Here is a 23900-nt window from a genome sequence, read left to right as displayed (position 1 = left end):
GAGCCAATGGAGATTTCTGAGGTGTGGTGAGAAGTGGGTGCACCGGGGAGGTCAAGGATCAGTCTCGCTGCGGTGTTCTGGATGTTCTGGAGACGGTGTAGGAGATGGATGCAGGTTGTGAGGTAGAATGTGATGCCATAGTGTAATCTGCTTGTGATGACGGCTTGTGTGATGGTGCATCTGGTGTTCAGGGGTAGCCGTTTGAATGTCTTGTGAAGCATGGGAAGAATGTGGAAGCCGGAGGAGCTGATCGCATTGACCTGCACTGTGATATTGAGTTTTTGGCGTGGCAGGTGTGGGTTCAAGCTCTCATGGCCAACAGATGGAGTCCCATGGAGAGTTCTTTTTCCCGAAGCTCAGCACTTGCATCTTGTTGGAATTGAGTTTCAAGCAGTTAGATCTCATCCAGTCTCCTACGCTGATCATACAGTTGGAGAAGTTGGTTTAGTGGTGGATGGCTTGTCAGAGAAAGAATGAGTTGGGTGCCATTGGCTTAGGATATGATGGTGATCTCTTGGATCTGATGATGTTGGGTAGCAGAGTTATGTAGATGTTGAACAGGGTTGGACTGAGCAATGAACCTTGAGGAACATTCTGCAGATCAGATTCTTGGATTCCGATTTGTGGGATGGGCTTCCTGTGAGGAAAGAGTCTATTCATTTTACGGCTAGTCCTTAGATGTCTGTCGTACAGTCTTCTGATATGGGTGTGGTGTGAGATAGTGTCGAAGGCTGTGTAGAGGTTGAGTAGGATGAGGGTTGCGGTTTCTCTACGGTCCAATATAGTTTGTATGTCATCTGTTGCCGCAATGAAGGCTGTTCCCGTGCTGTGGTTGCACCAGAATCCTTATTGGGTGTGGTTGAGTAGGATGCGGTGTTCCAAGTTTAGAGTAGTTGTCGGTTGATGGCCTTCTCCCTCACCTCGTCTCGGTAAGGGAGAGAGAGGTGAGGCGGAGGTTGCTCAGTTCTCTTGGTTTTTTGAGGAGGGCATTGACTGCTGATTATTTTCGAGTATTCTGGGAAGGTGGCAGATTTAATGGACGTGTTAATGATGTAGTTGAGGCTGTTGCTGATTATTGATTGTCCCATTTTGTATAAACAGTGGCTGCAGGGGTCTGTTCCATTGGAACCCCAAGTGTACAGTTTTCATGATTTCTGTGGTGTCGTCTTCTGTGAGAGTTTTCCATTGTCAGGTGTCCGTCTCGGTTGGCGGCGGTCAGGTTGGCGATGAGATCTTTGGAGTCTGATTGTTGTTCTAAATAAATGCTATAGAAACTTAAAGGTAATAATTCTGTTTACTGAAAAGGAAAAAATTAACTCATTCTTCCTTTGTGTAACTTTAACATTTTCCATTGCCCTCTTTCTGCTTAGGATCCCCAATTGGTGTACATTTTACAGGCTGTGCTCACAAGTTTCTTCTGTGAAACCCCACAGTTGGATGTTATACAAAACAATTTGCTATTGCTATCACTAGGTAATCTTACAATGTTTTTATTCTTTTCATTCCAGCAATGTGCATTCAAGACATGGCTTTACATCTCCAATGTACTCTCAAAAATCGTCTAAAAACTCTCCAGTTACTGACCATTCAGGTCCCCATCATATGTCCCAATCCAGATCTTTCCAGCTCTCAAGCTCTGTACCAAAGTGTTTTTACTCAAAGTACATGTTGAAGAACAAACAGCCCACGGGATGGAAAAGGACTGACCAGACCCCTATAAAACCAATCATGTTTACAGACCCTAAGAAGTAAGTACATTACTTGCATGCACTTTTTCCTCTGGTTTGCTAATTGCTGACAGTTCTTATGAAAGACCGTTTTCCCCCTTTTGTTAAAACATTTGCTTTATAATTGATTACAAGAGTCTGTTCGTTTTAAGCCGTTCTGAAATGTTTACTCATATCTGCATTAAACTCCTTTGCCTCCAAGAGACTAGGTCAGCAAAAATCTAAGAAATTATATACCTGCATGGTTTATATTCATTCATACTACCTTTGCAGTTAGCATCTTATAGTTGATTTGCAAATTCATTTGGTACAAATTTGGTTAGGTTTAGTTATGTAATCTTGCGCACCAACTGTAAAGCATTTGCAGAAAAGGTTTGAGGTATGCTGTCACAGTACTGCTGACATGTTGCAACTATTAAGATGGAAATTTACAAAAAATAATCAGAGGAATATCATTTTACTATCTACTTGTATTAGAGTCAAATCAGTAAGCTGACTAAATCTAGCAGGACATAATTGTTTGCTTTAAAATCAAGAGTCTACCACCTCTTTTGGGATTGTTGTCATGTATGCAAATAATGGCATGGGCATAATCTCAACTCACCGACATCTGGAGTGCAAACTCTTTTTACACTTATGAGAAATCTTGCAGCATACTTTGCAGTGGTTACTGCTACCCATCTTAAGTGAAACAAATGTTGCTGATTTTCCCTCACCTACTGTTTTAGGCACAGGTGATGTCTAGCTAATTTCCCAACTCTCCCCAGCTGATTAACAGTCCACCCACCCCAGAGTGATAATTTATTCCAAACATCCACCGTTTTCCAAATTTGTAAATTATATTTCTTTTATGGTTCTGCTTTCTTTGTAAGTTGCCAGTCGTGTGCCCAGCTTCTAAAGTGTTTGTACACCATATCCGTTCACTCTAACCATAATTAACTTAATGTGTCCAGTCTAATTTAGTTGAGGCTCTAAAAGCTAGATGGGTCCTAGAGCCCTGCATTTCTGATCCTCTATCACCCTGTGATTACCTATCATTTTGTCACCTGAGCAACTCCTTAAGAACACCACAAATGTCAATAGAGTCATTTGTGACTCTTTGGGTCTCCCCTATTCCTTTTGGGGTGACCTCACTGAACATACCTTGTCTAATGGGTCATTTACAACCTTGGGGCTGATTACAATGTGGTTGGAAACTACTATAACCGCCGTTCGGAGCCGTTCCGTCCACCCATTATGATGGAGTAGGTTGGAAAGGAATGTGACCAGTCATTCTGACTGGCTTCCGACGGGCTCGGAGAGCCCATCCGCCAGTCGTAATGCTTTCAGTAATCCCATGGGCGGCTGGTCCCGCCCGAGGGATTACAGTGTTGGGTGGAAACAGCCTGTTCAAGGCCTGTGAGCCGTAGATCACATGCATTGTTTTGCATACTCCTGCCATCTAGTGTTGGGTCCGGATATTTGCAAGTTGTTTTTCTTAGAAGAAGTCTTTCCAGTCACGAGGTAAGGTGACTCCTCCTTTCGGTGATAGCATGCATGGGCATAGACTTCATTGTTAGATTGTTTTTTTCCGCCATCAGGGTCTAACGTGTATTGCTGCGCCCATTACGGAATCGGTCTTCGGGTTCCCCTCGGTGTGTAATCCACTCTGCCCTCGACTGTATTGTTTTCAAACGCATTTCCTTATTTTCCGCGGTACGACTTGACCATCAAGAAATCTCCATTTCGATTGGAATTGTGCGGGTGGCCTTCCAGCCTATCCGCGTCTGTCCGGCTCCTTATGGATGGAACGGACTCTGTTCAAATTCTTCCCCCTGTGCCACGCGAAGTATCCGCGTACGTACTTACATCAGGTGTGTTTCTTATGCTTGTCCCCAGAGCACAAAGAACAAGACTGTGACGTGTTCTGATCCTTCAGATCGAAGAAGACTCTCCGTGATCGTCGGGCTTGACGTCGAGAGGTGCAGCGGCAGCAGTTAGACGACACACTGGATCTCTTCGGCGAAGACTTCGAGCAAGAGGAGGTCTCAGCTGCCGAAGAAGAACAGGCTTCAGCGGCATCTGACTCTGAATCAGTGTTGCAGATTGTCCTCGAGGAGACGATGTGCCACAAGGACAATAATCCATAAAAAAAATCTGAGGCTTCGGCACAACCTCTGCTTTTAGGCCAAGGTCTGCACTGAATAGAGGTTTCTAATGCCCAGCCTGTGGCTCGGCACCGAAACACTCCGGCAAGGGGCGAGTCGGCCATAATCCACTTCCGAGATAAAACCTTCTGGCTCTAAGCACAAACTGGTCTGTGAGCCGAAACCTTCGACACGGAAACCAAAGAAACATTCTTCGGCGCCGAAAGGACATTCCAGCTAGGCACCGAAAGCTTTGATGCCGAAAACTAAAGAGCTTCCCATACAGCAACTGGATCTAATCATTGACGTTGTACCACCTAAGTCAGATCTGAAACAGAAAAAAAACTCTATATTCTGACACAGGCATATTCACGCTAAACCACCATCCAAACACAATCTTCCTGATGACGACAGCTCTTATAAGATTCCGATGCAGAGAAAAGGTGTGGGTACTAGTCCTTTCAACACACTACTATCTCCTCCTCAGCTTGATCCTTCACGCATTGCAACTCGTCCGTCTCCTCTGCCTCACCCTGATGCAGGTGATACTGATGATGATGACACAGTTACCAATAGATCCTTGGACGGATTATACAATTGATCCTACACAGGGTACAGATCCAGATATTTACCCTGTTAGACCATCTCCACCAGATGACAATCTGTCATATCAGGAGCTCATTGCTAGAGCTTCACAGTACCATGGGGTGGTGCTCCATAAAGAGTCCTTAGAGGAGGACTTTCTATTTGAAACTCTAGGAACACATAAGTCCAGTCAGACACTGCCTATGCTTAAGGGTATGTTGAGGCACGCAGACGACATCTTTAAAGATCCTGTACGTGCTAAAATCCTTACTCCTATAGTTGATAAGTAATACAAACCTTCCCCAACAGACCCTATTTTCATTAAGGGTCAGTTACCACTTGACTCTGTAGTAGTATCCAGTGCTCGAAAGCGAGCTAATTCTCAAGCGTTTGGGGATGCTCCTCCCCCAGATAAAAAGTCAAAACTGGTTGATGCTTCTGGCAAACGAGTAGCTTCGCAGGCGGCTTATCATTGGCGTATTGCTAACGCCCAAGGCCTCCTAGCAAGATATGAAAGGGCCCACTGGGACGAAATAGAGCAATTATTACAGTTTCTCCCAGATGAGCATAAGGCCAAAGCTCAGGATTTAGTTCCTAAAGGTAAACTAATTTCCAACTCTTCCAATGCGCTGATACTGCAGCTAGTGAGGTGAATACTAGCATCCTACTCCAGAGACATGCCTGGTTACAGATTTCAGGGTTCAAACCTGAAGTCAAGCAATCCACTCTCAACATACCTTTTGACAAGAAACATAGTTTTGGCCCTGAAGTTGATCAAGCGCTCGAAAAAATGAAAAAAAGACACTAATGCAGCAATATCCATGGGACCGCTTCAATCCCCCTAAAACAGAGGTTCCTTTAGGCGCTCCTTTTACAGAGGAGAGTCCAGGTCCACAGGGACTGACCAAAATACTTCCCCTTACAAAAATAATTCCCAATCATCTTTTACAATGGGATTTTTCAGAGGAAGTTATGGAGGTAATAGTCCCAGTGGCAGGCTTAAAAACACCACATCCCGCAATTCCCCCTTCCCCAAATAAGCAGTGACTTCCCCCCAGACTATTCCACACCTGTCGGAGGAAGATTTCAAGACTTTCTCCCTATTTGGGGATCAATAACAACCAACAAATGGGGGATTGGAATTATCCAACATGGTTATTGCCTGGAGCTTACCAGCAACCCGCCAAACATTCCACCTCAATATTACAAATTGTCACCAGACCACCAGCACTTGCTTCAACAAGAAATGCAATCTCTGTTACTCAAAGGGGCTGTAGAACCAGTCCCATTTCAGTACCAAGGGTCGGGGGTTTATTCCCTTTGCTTTCTAATTCCCAAAAAGGATGGCTCATTAAGACCTATTCTAGATCACAGAGAGTTAAACAAATAAATACTGTCAGAGCACTTTCACATGGTGATTCTTCAACAAGTACTTTCCCTTTTATAGCAAGGCGACTTATGTCTACTCTAGATCTGAAAGACGCCTACTTTCACATTCCAATTCATCCAGCACATTGCAAATACCTCAGATTTGTGATAGCAGGCAAACATTACCAGTTCAAGGTTCAGTTAGTTCTACTGCGAAAAATCCACACCGAAGACCACCCACGGACAGTTCTCCTGCAGGCACTGCTGACAATCCTTCACCATCTACAGCACCCCCACGACCGACGAAGGTTCACTGGACGCCCGCACCACCAGAGCCCTGACATGCATACTACTCAACGTATGCTCCCTACACAGACACGCCGTGGAGATCTGGGACCTGATCGACACCCTCTTGCCCAACGTCACTTTCTTCACGGAAACCTGGACCAACCCCACCTCCGGCCCGACATCGCCACCGCCATCCCCGATGGATACAAGATCCAGAGAAAGGACCGCCCAGGAGGAGGGCTCGCCATTGCACACAAGACCTCCCTCCAACTCTCCACCTCCAGCACGAGCGATCCCCATTCCAACACAGAACACCTCCACTTCCTGATCCAGACCGACCCCAGGACCATGTTACGCGGCACCCTCGCCTACAGACCCCCCAGACCTCGCACCCAGTCCGCCGCTACCATTGCCGACCTCCTTGCACCCCACGCCATCACTTCCATGGACTACATCCAGCTCGGAGACCTGAACTTCCACCTCGACAACCGCAGCGACCCCGACTCCATCACCCTTCTCGACAACCACTCCAACTTCTGAACGAAGCAGCTAGTCACCACCCCCACACACAGAGCCGGACACACTCGACCCTATCTTCGCAGGAGGGACAAACTTCCACTTCAGCCACACCTCACAGCCCCTCTGGACGGACCACCACTGCGTACATTTCACCTTCAACACCACCTCCGGACCCAAACCCGCCCCACGCCCACCACGAAGGAACTGGAGCAAGATTACTGAGGACACATTAACACCACTATCCTCCTAGACCCACCCTGTGCCAAGACCGACCCCACAACTCCTCAGCCAAGGGATTTCACAGCTAGATCTCCAGCTGCACCGACATGCTCGCACCCCTCTGCCACCTCGTCAAACAACGCCCCCTGAAAGCCGCCTGGTTCGCCATCGAACTCCAAGAAGCCAGGCGCTCCTGCAGACGTGTCGAGAAAACCTTGCGGAACCGGAAAACCACGAAAGACCTGAAAAGCTACAGGAGCACCCTGAAGTAATACCACCAGCGCATAAGAGAAACCAAGCAGACTTTCATCAAAGACAAAATCCACACCAACACAACCAACGTCAAAGACCTCTTCATCGTCCTACAGCAATTCACCAGTCCCCCCACCGAAGCCACAGACGTCACACCATCCCAGGAACTCAACAAGCTCAGCTCCTACTTCCATCTAAAAATCAAGGCCTTCTGCAAACAGACACCAGACACCACTCCCCCACCACCACCGACAAAGAGCCGACCATCACTACCTGGAATCCTGCCACCGTCGAACTCACCACCACGACCATGAAGAGCACCCACTCGAGCCCCACTGACCCCTGCCCACCGCACATCTACCACAGGGCCGCCATCGCACCGAACGAGGACGGACCAGCAACACCTCCTTAGAATCTGGCACCTTCCTAGATGACTGGAAGCGGGAAGAGGTCAAACCCCTCCTCAAGAAGCTCACGGCCGACCCGACGGACCTGAAAAACTACCGGCCCATCTCCCTCCTCCCCTTCGCTGCCAAAGTCACCAAGAGACTAGTGAACACTCAGCTGACCGCCTTCATCAAAGAGAACTCCATCCTAGACACCTCCCAGTCTGGATTCCGCAGCAACCACAGCACCAAGACCTCCCTCCTCACCGCCACCAATGACATTGGCTTGCCACTCGACCAGGGACACATCACGGCCCTCATCCTACTAGACCTCTCCGCAGCCTTCGACACCATCTCACATCGCACTCTCGTAGCCAGACTCCACGACGCTGGGGTACGAGGAACCGTCCTCAACTGGATCCATTCATTTCTCTCTGGCAGAACCCAGAGGATCAGACTCCCTCCCTTCCTCTCCCAACCCACAGAGATCAACTGCGGAGTACCTCAAGGATCATCGCTAAGCCCAACACTCATCAACATCTACATGGCCCCTCCTCGCCGCCATCGTCAGACAGCATGGGCTCAGTATATTATCATACGCCGACGACACCCAGCTCATCCTCTCTCTCACGAAGAACCCCAAAGACACCAGACTCTGGTTCCAGGAAGGAATGAAGGACGTCGCAGCATGGATGAAAAACAGCTGCCTGAAGTTCAACTCGGAGAAGACTGAGGTCTTCCTCCTCGGAACCTGGTGGCCCTCCGCCCTCGGGAGTCCGCCCACCCCTACAGACCACGCACGGAACCTCAACATCATCCTTGACTCCTCCCTTACTATGACCTACCAGATCAACTCAATCGCCTCCACCAGTTTCAACTGCCTTTGCATCCTCCGCAAGACATTCAAATGGATAACCCCCCCGAGTGCAGAAAGACCGTCACCCACGTGCTCATAACCAGCAGACTGGACTACGGCAACGCCCTCTATGCCGGAATCAGCAGAACTCTCCTACATGTGGTAAATAAAATATTACCGGGACTTAATTTGATACAGAAACATAATAAAATAGCTCAGTAAATAAGAGGCAGAATCCGTGGTATTAGAGGTTCGGAATGGGCTTTATTCCAATGATCGATTATAATCGGTTGCTCCAAGTTCCGTCACCACGAAGGTTCAGGAAGTGAAGTACATACTTTATTGACAAGAAATGACTTTTATAGAACATACATTTCAATGAAGCGAATGCAGTAGGCGTAACAATTGATAAGGAAAATGACGATTCACATGCGTAACCGAAAATGGGTGTAATAAGGAGTAAAAGGAACATAATTGGTTATGATGTCATATATAGGTGGATCTATAAGATAATACTTGGCATAGATGCGCGCGCAGCAGCATGACGTGTGATTGACGTGCAACTAGGGGGTGAAGGGGACTTGACATTTAGCTCTACATGTGGAGACAAAAAGTCTGGGGGGTCAAGTCAACCTAATCCCAAATCATATCTAACATCCTATGTTTAAAGAACTATGTTATCCACAAAAGAAGGACTCTCGGACAGAATCTATTCTATACTGCCTGTGCGTGCGTGTACAAGCGTCTAAGTGTCTATATGAGATGCAAGGGGCAGAAACCTTCCATGGTAACAGGGCTATGAATTACTTGCATAAAGACAGAGAAGCCGAGCCTTTGCTCGGTAGCTGGAAGAATGTTTACTTAAACTACTAGACAGGAATGCATCGGCTGAGGAACGAAGCAGATAACTCGAAGGTGAAATACAGTTCTTGGCAGGAAAATAGGCTGATGTCAGGCTTCGTGAGCCGCGCAGAGAATGAGACAAAGTTCATGGTCACAGATGCAGGCTCGGACTGGAGTTTTCAGAGGCAGAAAGCAAGAAGAGTTTGATGACAGAATCAGGGCCTACTTGCCTGGACTGTAAAAATGGCATAAGTGAACCATATAAAGCCAGTGGCCTTTCGTACTTAGGAATGGAATATCCGGCCTATTTATGGCGGATCTGACAGAGGACATGTTGACGGTGGACGCACGTGTGTTTGCGTCTTCATAACTGGAACTGGAGGAAACATACATGTACTTGTGATTCATACATGAAACCGTTGGGGTCCAAGATAGGGGACATAACTGATCAGAAAAATCCATATTTCCACATTCCCTCCTTGTCCCCTACTTGCCCGTCAAGAGATATCAATCTTCATCAATCCATTGATCTGTTCATATAACATCATTTGTTCTTCTTTCTTCTTCCGTGACGAATGAAATCTTGGTGGTGGAATACACGATGTGGCACACAGACCACAGATCGCTGGTCCACATTGTAGACATAGACAGCAACTGAATAATATGAGAAGGCCAATACCTAGGAAGGATAGAACTCTCCATCCCCAGGCTGATATCACACTCCAAAACCAACTGGACCAAGTCCAAGTGCCTGGGTTCTGGTGTATCTGGCTTACAATCTTATGAAGGCGAGTTATAGCTTTATATACAGATGGCGAATTTTCTGGTATGAATACGCAGCAGCTTGATCCGATGACCCTACAAGCTCCGCCCCTATCAGCCAGGATGACGTCAAGGACAAGACGATTTTGAAGCACAACAATCCGCATAGCAGACTGCTCTTCTGTTAAATTGCCTAGAGCGGAAATAGTTTCATTCACTACTGCTTCAAGGGTTCTAGTTAATCTACGTATCAGCTTACTATTAGTAACAGTACCTATATAGGGAAAGATGCCTTTATTAAAATCTACATACTTGTCCCATGCCGTCTCAGTATAATCGACAATTGGGAGATCTCTCCGCTTTCTGTTGTGTACTAAATGAATATTTCTATAATAATCAGGAGGAGCTAGGAAAACAGGTGGCAAAAGAAATGCAATGTAGCAGGTACCATCCCAATCTAGAGGTAGACGCATATATGCAGTCTGACCACATATAAAGTAGGAGTGGCGATAAGCTCTAAATGAAGATTTGCCTTGATCACTGAATTCTACTATAGTAGAGCATTTACTATGGCCCATATGTATGGTACCAACTTTTCTTACACACAATTCACCCTTCGCTGGGAATACTGACATAGTGGGTAAGACTAGTTCAACTTCGGATTCGACATTTAGAATTATGAGATTAGGTGTAAAATTACCTAATCCATATACTTCATTTTCTAGATCAGTTCCTGTTCCTTTGGGGCGACCCTCCTTGTCAGGGTAACAAACCTTAAATAAAACGAGGTTCAGATTTCCCCATACCCAATGGTCTTGGTAAACGGCTGTGTCTGAGTCTATGGAATTGATTAAACTAAACCATGCTCCACAGGAGCCATTATGTGTAAACGGATGTGGGAAGAAAGGCAGGACTCCTTCATAATTCTGATAGGGAGGGAGCCGGCCACACACCCAACAATTAGTAGCATTACTAGTCTGATGGGAATGATGTAACATACTAATGAAAGTGTTATTGCGCAAGTCTATAGGACAATTCATGTGGGGGTAGGTCACTAAAAGAATGTTCAGCAGTAACATTGTAAACATTTCTAGCAATAGGGTAATATATGTGCAACAATATACTTGCAGTAATTATTAAAAGACTTAAAAAAAACAAGATTGATAATGTCACTATGCAATGACTACGCAGTGATTTACAATACGCCTGTCGTTTCAACATTTTTCGCGATTCTCCATGATTCAGGTCTAAGGGATACATGTCGGAGACAGATTCAACCGCTTCACCTTGGAGAGGACTTAAACAATCGAATCGTCCGACGGTCTAGGCCTGAGTTTTAGTTTATAGAGTTCCTGGCTGTTGGCCTCAGCCAAAAGTAGTTTTGAGTCAATGGGTGAAGACACACGAGGTGGGCTATTTACATCTGAAGGAAGTCCATGAAATTTCTTGATATGACTTGAATGAATCCATCCTTTTCTGCCTTCAATCTTCACGGCTGTTCTTGTGGTCAGCAGGACCAACTTGGGTGACTTCCACCTGGGCTCCAGCTGAGTCTTTCGGTCGAAATTCCTCACAAGAACGAGGTTCCCCGGAACTACGTCAAGGGGTTTCACCTCAGTGTTGTCGGGAAAGGCTGCAGCTACCTGTGAACGACAAGATTGTAGTGCAGACATCAAGGAAGCCAAGTAATCTGTCAGCATATTACAGTCAATATCAGTTATTTTGCGTGGTATAGGCGTCCCCCACATATTTGGTGGTCTGCCGAAGATCACTTCATACGGGGATAGCCCTGTTCGAGAGTGTGCTACCATTCTCATGTAAAAGAGTGCAACTGGTAATGCTACTACCCAGTCGACACCTTTCTCTCTGCATATTTTGGACAATCTGATTTTCAGTATCTGATTATGTCTTTCTACGAGACCTGCTGCCTCGGGGTGTCGGACACAGTGGAATTTCCACTGATATCCTAACAGAAGTGAAACATGTTTCATTAATTCAGATGAGAACGGCTGGCCGTTATCTGAGTGAACAACACGTGGTAAACCGTATCGTGGGAAGAATTCTCGAACTAACTGTTTGGCAGTAGTCGGGGCAGTGTAATCTGAAACCGGGTATGCCTCTGTCCAACGGGACAGAGCGCAGACAACTACGAGAACATATTTGAATCCTCGACATCGTTCCATCTGGATATAATCCATCTGGAGTACTTCAAAAGGGTGATTAGGAGGATGAAATCCACCTTGTTCTACGGGAACGCTTTTTCCTGGGTTGAACTGGCAACAGATCATACAGGTACGAACTTTTTGTTTGGCTGCTGCTCGCAAATGTTTATTGAACCAAATGTGTTGAATGCTGTCTAGCATAGCTTTTTCTCCTAGATGTGCTGGACTATGTATAGTGTTAATTATAACTTGGACCATCGAATCAGGAAGGAACCACACAGATTTTTCCTTCATCATCCATCCTTGGTCCGTTTGGATCCCTCCTAATTCAGTCCATCTCTTTATTTCGTCTGGTGTAGCATGTGTCTGTATATCAATTACGTCAAGAGTAGGATCTTTAACTGTCATACAATGTGTCGGCATCGGGACTATTGTCTTTGTCATGTCGGAGGTTTGAGTTTGAGCAGTCTGTTTAGCTGTTCTGTCGGCTAGATCATTGCCTTGAGAAATGATATCAGTAACCTTCGTATGAGCCTTACATTTCATAATTGATATTGCAGTGGGTAGATGTATTGCATCTAATAAGGCATGAATGAGGGGTCCGTGCTGAATGTGGGCACCGTGGGAAGTTAAATAACCTCTCTCTCGCCACAGCACGCCGAAGTCATGTACAACTCCGAATGCATAACGTGAATCAGTGTATATGTTAACTTTTTTATTTGTGGCTTGAATACAGGCTTGTGTCAGAGCGATAAGCTCTGCGGCTTGAGCTGACAAGGTATTTATGCGATCAGTTTCAATTATTTCAGTGTCTGTTGTGACTGCGTAAGCAGCCACTAACTCCCCTGTATTTGTTCTCATACATGAACCATCTACATACAATGTCAGGTCTGGGTCTGATAATGGAACATCGGTTAAGTCTTGTCTGGGTTTCGTCGTTATAGTAATAACTTCAATACAGTCATGGGCTAGTGGGTCTGTTCCGATTACAGGTAAAAGTGTGGCAGGATTCAGTGTGTTACAACGTCTGATTTCTATATGTGGCTGAAACAATGTTAGTTCGTACCCAGTAAGTCGCGCTATAGTCAAGTGTTGTGTTTGCGTTCTATTTACAAGAACCTCTACTGCATGTGGTACTTGAACTGTCAATGGATGTCCTATCACTATGGCGTCGCTCTGTCTTATTGCTAAAGCTGTCGCTGCTACTGATTTTAGGCATGCAGGCAAAGCCTGAGCTACGGGATCTAATGTACTAGAAAAATAAGCACATGGTTTGTGTGATCCTGCTTGTTCCTGTGTGAGTACTGCCAAGGCAGTACCTTCGCGTTCTGTAACAAAGAGTGTAAACTGTTTTCTGTAACATGGCGTTGTTAAAACAGGTGCTTGACATAAAGCTTTCTTTAGGCTTTCAAAAGCTTGTGTATGTTCCTGAGTCCAAGGGAGAACAGTCGATGTGGCTGCCTCCTGTGTTGTCAACTGAATGAGTGGTTTTGCTAAAAATGCATACTGAGGGATCCACTGCCTACAATATGAAGTGAGGCCTATGAAAGCCCGTACCTCCTTTTGTGTCTTGGGTATTGGCATATTAGCTATTAACTGAATGCGGTCGGGTGTAAGCTGCCTTCCCTCCTTGGACAGCGAGTGTCCAAGATAAACAACTCGCTGGACACAGAATTGCAGCTTAGAAGGGGACACCTTGTGCCCCTTTTCGGCTAGAAATTGTAAAACTGTCAGTGATGCTTTCTCACATTCGGGTTCGCTTCTCGCGGTGATCAGCAGATCATCGACATATTGAAGCAGAGCAGTGTTAACTGGCATGTGGATACTGTCGAGTTCTCGTTTCAGTGCTTGGCTATAGATGCTGGGGCTTTCTGTAAATCCTTGAGGTGCGCGTGAGAATTTAAAGCTACGCCCATTTAAACTAAATCCGAACAAATATTGGCTTTCCGGATCTATTGGGACGCTGAAAAAGGCGTTCTTGAGATCAATTACAGTAAAGAATGTTGCTTCGGAATCAATAGCTGTCAGTAATGACGAGATATCTGGGACCACAGGAAATTGCGGCACAATGCATTTGTTTAATTCGCGCAGATCAATAACCAATCGATATACTGGCGGGGCCTTTGGATCTGTTCGTTTAAGAATCGGAATTATCGGTGAATTACATACATTGGAGTCTGTTTCCACAACTACTCCTTGGGCAATGAGCTCGTCAATGATTTGTAGTAAAGCCACTACAGCATCTGGTGGTAACTTGTATTGTCGCATTCGTGGTAGTACCACTCCTGCCTTTAGTGTGACTCGATATGGTGTAATATTCATGCAACCAACATCAGTAGGGCCTTGTGCCCATAGATGTGTAGGTAAAGTCTGTAGTCGGGGATCCATGTCTCTAGACACATAGTGACCTTTAAAATCACGTAAAAACAATCTTACTCCTTCCGGAGAACAACATATTATAGCTCCTAGAGCTTTCAGTGTTTTTATACCTAACAAGTTTTCTGGACATGATCTAGTAAGCAATAAATCTGTAGTTCGGGTCAAAGGTCCTATCGTAAGTGGAAGAGGCTGTGACACTTCATTAACAATAGGTTTTCCCGAAAAACCAAGGGAAATATTCTGTGAGCCTGAAAGGGGTGCCCCTGGAACTTCACTACGTTTTATCGTTGTTCGACTTGCCCCTGTATCGAGTAAAAATTTTCTGTCTTGGCCTAATAATTCACTATGGACATAAGGTCCTTCTTGATCTACAGGGATCTCGATAAGGGGTAAGTCAACTTCCCTCTCTAGGCTGGTTCATGCGTATCGTTGGTAATCAGGATAGTCGTACTGAGCGGTCTGGTACAGTTGTCGTGTCGTGGTTTGTGTGGCAGCAACGGGCAGCGCTGGTGCAGCTGGCACAAACTGTATAGACTGTGGTGGAGCTGGCATGGACTGTGCATGCTGCGGGGCTCCTTGTTCATTCTGATCCTGTCTAGGTGGCCGTGGTCTTTCTTGTGTTTTACCTATGGCGATATTATGTTTCAAAACTGGACAATCGTGTACATAATGACCTGGCTTTTTACAATAGTTGCATGTCCCTTTTACAGGTCCTGTTGAATCACTAGAATGTGTCGTACCCTTTTTATGTCCTTCAGCTGGAACTGTCTGGGAAACTAGCATTTTCATTTTCGTGTCTTTCATGCGTCTGTGTTCCTGTTCTTGTTCCTCTCTAATTCTATTGTGATGGTACTGTAACATTTGTAACATTTGTGATGGGGTGTTACCTTGCCAGGTACTCTCGAATTTTAATACTCTATTCTTTACTTGGGGCAGGGCATTTTCCACTAATTTTGTCACAAACAGATGTGGGTATGATTCGCTACTTGCTTTTATGCCACTATTTATACCAAAACATTTTTCAAATCGGGCATAGTAATCACTAGTGTCTTCATCTTGCTTCTGCTTACAGGCTGAAATTGTACCCCAATCTTCCTTTTTCGTAGTTAATAAACGTGGCAGTACCTGTACTAATAAACCTGGTAGTGCTTTAGTTTTATCCCCAAGTCCTGCTCCTGCAGTTCGGGCCTTTTCTTCCGCTTCTAATACTGACCATTCTATCTTTTGGTCTCCTACCTCCCACTCTTTTTCCCTGAGTTTCTCATAAATGCCAGCAGGCATCAATACCTTTAATATTGTCATAATGTCGGGATAGGTATACTCCCCCATGAGTAACATGTCTTTAATTTCTCGGTGAAAACCCGCTGGATCTTTGTCATGACTGGGTACCACTTTCTTCATTTCTAACAATTCTATTTTTGATATGGGCGTATATACAAATACGCGTTTGAACTCATTGTCCTCGCCTTTTATTGGGTGCACTTCTCGTAAGGGATTCTGTCTATCCATGTAATACGTTGTTCTTTCCTTGATGGGTAATGAGACACGTTCTGAACATACAAAAAGAATATACTGCTTTCTTGATTCTAGAATTTCTTTAATTAATTTAGTACCTGAACCTCTCCATCTATTCATGAGTAATTCAGTCAATATATCAGGCAAGGGACCAGGGTCCGAATGCTGACTCTGATATAGTATAATGAGTTGTTGAATCATATAAATCCCAGCTAACCGCTGTTCATCTGGGGTGAGATTCAGAAATGTGCGTGCTACTGTATCATCACTATATTTTCCGGGACTGTCCACCCAATGGACAGCTGACCTAGCTAAATCTTGTTCATCCATAGAATCGAGAAAATGATAACCCCTTCGTTCTCGGAGTAGTTTGTCGGCGGCTTGAAACGAATGCTCGTTAGACCTTATATTAATTATAGGTATTTGGAAATTCCTGTTATTATCTGGACATATCGGACGTATCGGGTCAATAAGACATCTATTACTATTACAGGATCTTCCTCTACCTACATAGGCTATGGTGTCTGATGGTCCTGCGGGCAGTCCTGACCCTTCGTCCTCGCTTTGTTCGAACTGATCTACCGCTAATCTTTCTTCGTGTAGGCCTTCTATTTCTTTACGGATCTTTCGGCACATGGCTATTATACAATTTTGCTTATCATGTCTACCTTCTGATATATTCTGGCTCCATCTGGTAAGAATTTGCATTGCTTCCGGGTCTACCCCCGGTCGGTCTTGATTTCTGATCACACAATTTATGAGGAAACGTAACAGTTCCCCCTGTATCTCCACTTTCTGGTATTCCATAGCTCTGTTAATACATTCTGAATCTCGCCCTGTTTGGACAAAATGATATATTTTATCTAGATGTGCAGTCATTCCTGGTAACTTCCCTAAATACACTGCGGCTCGTCTGATACGCAATGATGCCAGGGTCATTTCGTCCTCTTTGCCGGGCACAGGGTCATATCTACAATCTACAAGAAGTTCCTTAAGCGTACGGGCATTTATGAGTTTGGGTGTACGTAAATGTGCTGACTCTTGAAAAGTAAGTTTATTTATTCTAGGTGGCGTAGAAAAAATGCTGGTAGTACCTCCGGTAGCCCCGTCTGGGGTATCGGGTGTGAAAGGGTTCGTTGAACGTGATAAAGCAACTATAGGTGTGGACACAGCTATAGAAGTAGCCGTAGGAACAGATGCAGAAACAGATGTGCTTGCCGGAACTTGTGACACGATCTGTTGCTGTAGGGATACTGGTACTGGATCTTGGCGTTGAACCTCCCTGGCAGGCGGTCTATGTGGGGCGGAATTAGCATATTCGGGAGCTGCGTCATCTAAATATGAGGAAAGAAAAACATCTTCTGCGGTTCTAGGATGCCCCTTAGGATGTACCTTTATTGGGAATAACGGAGGTGGCAAGTCTTTCGGTATTTCCGGAGTAGCCTTAGGCAATCCTTCGGCCAGAAGGGGATACATACCATTCATAAGGGCATTTCTTTGTCTGTCTACTTGTTCTGATTTCACTCGTATACCTTCCTCAATTAATAGATTTTCTCGAACTTTATTTGAACTCTCTTTATTCCTTTCTTCCTGTCGGAGTGCTTTTTCTGTGCGTCTATGAGATTCTTTACGCCATAACTCAACGGCGTCTTTCTGTGACTGTCTGACTTTCCTTTTCCATAACTCTTCCTCGACTTTCATGATGCACTCTGCATCCCAGGTCCCCGCTGCGGGCCACCTCTGACTTTCTGGTAATTCCTTGGTGTAGTCTACCCATAAATCAAGAAATAATATAGCGTCTAAGCCATGTTTATGATACATGAAGTACCCTGGAGTGTCCCTAGGAGGAATAGGAACGGCTTCTTCGAGTACCCCTTTTCTTGTAGTGATCTGTCTTAGTTTCGAAAAGAGCGGCATACTGAGAACTGATCTGATACTTGATTTTGAACAAACTTAATACAGTAAACACGATAATGAACAGTCATTCACACCACAATATGCGGAACGTACTTAAAACATTTAACATTTAACATTTACCTGAGCAATCAATAATGATGACGGTCTAAGGAAAACTTTAAACACAAGAACATAATACTCGACTTTAACTGACTTATATGCTTGATATACTAGATATACTGCTAAACAGTACAGATACACTGCTGAAACAGTGCAGACCGGGTTTGTGTACCCAAACCCGTCTTGACCGGCACAAACTATGTGCACGTCAGAAATGCCTCCCCAGTAATGGTACTCACCGGGTAGCTTCGGAAACGGAAGGCCTCGGAGACTGAACTGAACTTGAACCGGACTGGACTCGACTCGACTCGTCGGAAACTGGACTCGACTTTGAACTTCGGGAACTGGTGGGCCTCTGTATACCTCGGATCTTGCTCTCTCAGCTAGGCTCTGGTCGGGATACTTCGCACTTCTCACCGCCTCGTCTGGGTGTTGATCGCAGCCTCAGTCGCCCCCGCTTGACCGGAGGGAGATACAGGAAATCCTGCTGGTACGCGTTATTGTCCGTCCAGCTGTGGCAGGAGACCGGGCCTGCAACTCACCGCCGGCGCGTGAGATGAGAAAGTGTCCCTGTTCGGGCGCCATTCATGTGGTAAATAAAATATTACCGGGACTTAATTTGATACAGAAACATAATAAAATAGCTCAGTAAATAAGAGGCAGAATCCGTGGTATTAGAGGTTCGGAATGGGCTTTATTCCAATGATCGATTATAATCGGTTGCTCCAAGTTCCGTCACCACGAAGGTTCAGGAAGTGAAGTACATACTTTATTGACAAGAAATGACTTTTATAGAACATACATTTCAATGAAGCGAATGCAGTAGGCGTAACAATTGATAAGGAAAATGACGATTCACATGCGTAACCGAAAATGGGTGTAATAAGGAGTAAAAGGAACATAATTGGTTATGATGTCATATATAGGTGGATCTATAAGATAATACTTGGCATAGATGCGCGCGCAGCAGCATGACGTGTGATTGACGTGCAACTAGGGGGTGAAGGGGACTTGACATTTAGCTCTACATGTGGAGACAAAAAGTCTGGGGGGTCAAGTCAACCTAATCCCAAATCATATCTAACATCCTATGTTTAAAGAACTATGTTATCCACAAAAGAAGGACTCTCGGACAGAATCTATTCTATACTGCCTGTGCGTGCGTGTACAAGCGTCTAAGTGTCTATATGAGATGCAAGGGGCAGAAACCTTCCATGGTAACAGGGCTATGAATTACTTGCATAAAGACAGAGAAGCCGAGCCTTTGCTCGGTAGCTGGAAGAATGTTTACTTAAACTACTAGACAGGAATGCATCGGCTGAGGAACGAAGCAGATAACTCGAAGGTGAAATACAGTTCTTGGCAGGAAAATAGGCTGATGTCAGGCTTCGTGAGCCGCGCAGAGAATGAGACAAAGTTCATGGTCACAGATGCAGGCTCGGACTGGAGTTTTCAGAGGCAGAAAGCAAGAAGAGTTTGATGACAGAATCAGGGCCTACTTGCCTGGACTGTAAAAATGGCATAAGTGAACCATATAAAGCCAGTGGCCTTTCGTACTTAGGAATGGAATATCCGGCCTATTTATGGCGGATCTGACAGAGGACATGTTGACGGTGGACGCACATGTGTTTGCGTCTTCATAACTGGAACTGGAGGAAACATACATGTACTTGTGATTCATACATGAAACCGTTGGGGTCCAAGATAGGGGACATAACTGATCAGAAAAATCCATATTTCCACATACACAAGCTCCAAACCATCCAGAACACTGCAGCCAGACTCGTCCTCGGAACCCCACGGCACAAACACATGACCCAAGACCTACACAACCTCCACTGGCTTGCCGTCAAGAAGAGAGCAAAAGACACACAATTGTCAAGAAGAGAGTAACCTTCAAAATGCTCACCCACAAATCCCTCCACAACATCAGTCCCAAATACCTCAACGAGCGAGGAGTCTTCCACGTACCCAAAAGGAACCTCCGCTCCACAGACCTCGCCCTAGCAGAGACTCCCCGCATCCGCACAACCAGAACAGGTGGAAGAGCTTTCTCCTACATCGCAGCCAAAGCCTGGAACACGCTCCCAGTCAACATCAGATGCTCCCTCCACCCTGCACACCTTCAGGAAGAACCTCAAGACATGGCTTTTCGACCTCACAGGTGAGTAGTGCACTTTATAAACCCCCTGATTGATTGAAGGTACTTCCATTTTGTGTCACCACGGCCTCCAGAGTGTTCAACAAAGGTCTTGCAGTAGTAGCTGCTCATCTCAGGAGACAGTGTATCCATGTCTTCCCTTACCTAGATGACTGGCTTATCAAAGGGGGCACTTACCAGAACTGTATAATACACACTCAGGCAACGGTACACCTAGCTCATCAGTTGGGTTTCACTATCAATGCCCAAAAATCTCATCTGTGCCCTGCGCAAATGCAGTCTAATCTAGGAGCTTCCCTCAACACTCTCAAAGCTCTAGCCTTTCCCAATGTAGCCAGGATTCGCACTATTCAGTCCACAATACTACAATTTCAACCCAATCAAACATTATTAGCCAGAGTTTTATGCAACTGCTGGGAATTATGGCATCCTGCATTGCAATTGTATCTCACGCAAGGCTTCACATGCGTCCTCTACAGGAATATCTAGCGCGTCAGTGGAATCAGTCACAGGGTCAATTAACCGATCTAGTGTTGGTAGACGGCCGCACCCATCGCTCTCTGCAGTGGTGGAGCTCTCAAAACGTATCAAAAGGCCGGCCCTTCATAGACCCTATTCCACAGACTGTACTGACAGCAGACGCATCTTTAACCGGTTGGAGTGCCCATCTCCAACTTAACACAGTACAAGGGCTGTGGTCAGACAATCACTAACGTCTCCACATCAACTACCTGGAGTTTCTAGTGGTGTTCCTAGCACTCAAAGCTTTTCACACTCACCTTCTAGGCAAAACTGTCCTAGTCCGCACAGACAACATGACAGCGATGTATTATCAACAGAAACAGGGAGGGACATACTCTCTCCAGCTGTCTGGCCTCGCACAAAGCATTTGGAATTGGGCAATTCATCACAGAATTTATCTCCTAGCAGTACACCTTCCAGGAGTAGAGAATCAAATGTCCGACCTGCTCAGCAGACACAGGCAGCAAATTCACGAGTGGGAACTTCATCCCCCTGTTGTTCTTCCCTATTTTCAACAATGGGGGTTTCCACAGATAGATCTTTTTGCCAAAGTACACAATGCAAAATGCCCAAACTCCGCATCCAGGATCCCACACCATCTATCCAGAGGCAATGCTCTATGGATCAATTGGTCACGGATATTTTCCTACGCTTTTCCGTCTCTCCCACTAATTCCATAATTGGTTGGGAAGCTGAAACAAACATCCCTCACACTGATCTTAGTAGCCCCCACATGAGCTCATAAATCTTGGTACACCACCCTGTTAGAACTGTTGGTGGTTCCACATCAAAAGCTACATCTCACACCCAGTCTCTTCACTCAGAGCCATGGAGAAATCACACATCCAAATCCCAAAGAAATGAACCGAGCGATTTGGCTCCTGAAGTCATAGAGTTTGGTTATTTACAGCTACCACCAGACTGTATGAATATTCGTAAAGAAGCTAGAAAGCCTACTACTAGATCATGTTATGCAGCAAAATGGAAACTGTTTCGTTTGTTTTGTAACAACATCATCAATCCACTTGATGGTCCTGTACAGAACATCATTTGTTATGTGTTGCATTTACAGCAATCTGGATTGGCTTACACATCCATTTGTTTACATCTAGCAGCAGTAGCAGCATACTTACAAAATAGACAACACGTGTCTGTATTCAGAGTACCACTGATCTAAGCCTTCATAGAAGGATTAAAAAGGGTGATACCACCAAGAGTTCCACCTACACCAGAATGGAACCTAAACATAGTCCTTACAAAACTAATGAGTCCACCTTTTGAACCAATGCACAAATGTCCTCTCATGGAAGGTTGCCTTCCTCATTGCAATAACCTCACTAAGGCAAGTTGGTGAAATTCAGGCATTAACTATGCAAGAGCCTTAATTTCAACTTCACCAAGATAGGGTGGATCTTCAAACCAATCCTAAATTTCTCCCTAAAGTAGGTTCTGCCTTTAATATCAACCAATTAGTTGTGTTATCAAAGTTCTTTTTTTAACCTGATTCTGTAGCAGAAAGAGCTCTACACGCACTTGATGTTAGACGAGCTATACTATATTGCGTAGAAAGAACCAAAGACTTTTGAGAAACACAGCAACTATTTGTGTGGTGGCGAAACCGCAACAAAGGCAAACCCATATCTAAGTCTGGCATTGCTAGATGTATTATAAAATGTATCCAAATATGTTATGCCAAAGCAAAATGAAGTTTGATAATTCCCCCTAGTGCACATTCCACTATCAAAATAGGAGCTACCATGGCCTTCTTAAGGAATATTCCCCTAGCCGACATCTGTAAGGCAGCAACAGGGTCTACACTGGACACATTCACCAAACACTATTGTGTAGATGTGTTAGCGAGACAACAGGCAAATGTAGGCCAAGCAGTACTTAAAACACTGTTTCAAACAACTACAACCACTACAGGTGGAGAGGTGTGGTGCAGTGGCCAGGGCAGCTGGCTTCGGAGCACAGGGTTCACGGTTCAATCCCCGGCTCCGACGGCAGCTCAGCTCAACACCATGTGAGACTGAGCAATAGTTCACTTAATTTCCACGATGGCCCCCAGCGCCTTGAGACCCATAAGGGTGAGTAGTTCGCGCTTTACAATTACAGATTTTTTTTAATTTACCGGTTAACCACTGCTATGGGAATATACTGCTATATAGTCTATGCAAAGCATGTGATCTACAGCTCACATGCCTCAAACGGATATTGTTACTTACCCAGTAAGCATCTGTTCTTGGCATGTGGAGCTGTAGATTCACATGCTCCTCCCCGGTCTCCTGTAGTTGTTGTAGTTCTCAATTTACATTTATATGCATGGACATCTCTATTCTACATTCACTAACTCCATTCTCACCCTCTGTGGGAAAACAATCTAACAATGGAGTCGAAGCCCATGCGCACTATCTCAGAAAGGAGGAGTCACCTTACCTCGTGACTGGAAAGACTTCTTTGAAGAAAATCAACTTGCAAACATCCGGACCCAACACTAGATGGCAGGAGTATGCAAAGCATGTCAATCTACAGCTCTACATGCAGAAACCGATGCTTCCTGGATAAATAGCAATATCCTTCCGACACAGAAAGGCAGTCTGAACTCGACTTTGGGAGCCCCCAGCAGGAGCCTGCCACGGGGTGCAGGGATGAACTGCACCTCACATTTTCGCAATGGGATCATGCATTCCAAGGAAGACCACAAGCACTTAAAGTTTACCGTGCTCTCCTTGGGTATTTCCAGCGGTCCTCGGGCGGTGGTCGCAGCTCATCTGCTCAGGTTAGGGGTGTCAGTCTTCCCCTACGTCGATGACTGGCTGTTGATACGTACTCGCCCCAGGCTGTGGTCTCTCACCGTCAGACTACGGCGAACCTCCTGCATTCGCTGGGTTTCTCTAACCATGCCTGACTCCTTCTCAGACACTCCCTTTTATCAGGCTGTTCAGGGCACAGGGCAGTTTCGGGCATTGCCTCCCAAGCAGCGAGCCCAGGATATTCAGGTTATGATTCTGATCTTTCAGCTTCTATCCTGGATTTCGGTGAGACTGACTCTGAGGCTGTTGGGCCTCTCGGCCTCCTGCATCCTGTTGGTAAAGCATGCCATGTGGCGTACCTGAGCTCTGCAGTGGGGCCTGAAGTTCCAGTGGGCACAGCAATGGCGAAATCTCAACTACGTGATCCAGATCTCAGAAGGAACTGCGAGAGATCTGCAGTG

The 23900-nt window shown here is 45.4% G+C and overlaps 1 protein-coding gene across 2 annotated transcripts in view; it reads left to right on the top strand.

The window, feature by feature from the left end:
* Positions 1–23900, top strand: part of SIPA1L3 (signal induced proliferation associated 1 like 3) — a 657587-nt gene that overhangs the window by 531768 nt on the left and 101919 nt on the right. For both annotated transcript variants that reach the window (XM_085625340.1, XM_085625341.1), the window contains exon 16: positions 1509–1748. In XM_085625340.1, the coding sequence (XP_085481466.1) occupies positions 1509–1748 (240 nt within the window). The remainder of the gene's footprint in view (positions 1–1508; positions 1749–23900) is intronic.

The sequence above is a fragment of the Triturus cristatus genome, chromosome 9 (assembly GCF_964204655.1).
Source record: "Triturus cristatus chromosome 9, aTriCri1.1, whole genome shotgun sequence".
NCBI lineage: Eukaryota > Metazoa > Chordata > Amphibia > Caudata > Salamandridae > Triturus > Triturus cristatus.
This window is presented reverse-complemented; position numbering and strand designations above follow the sequence as displayed.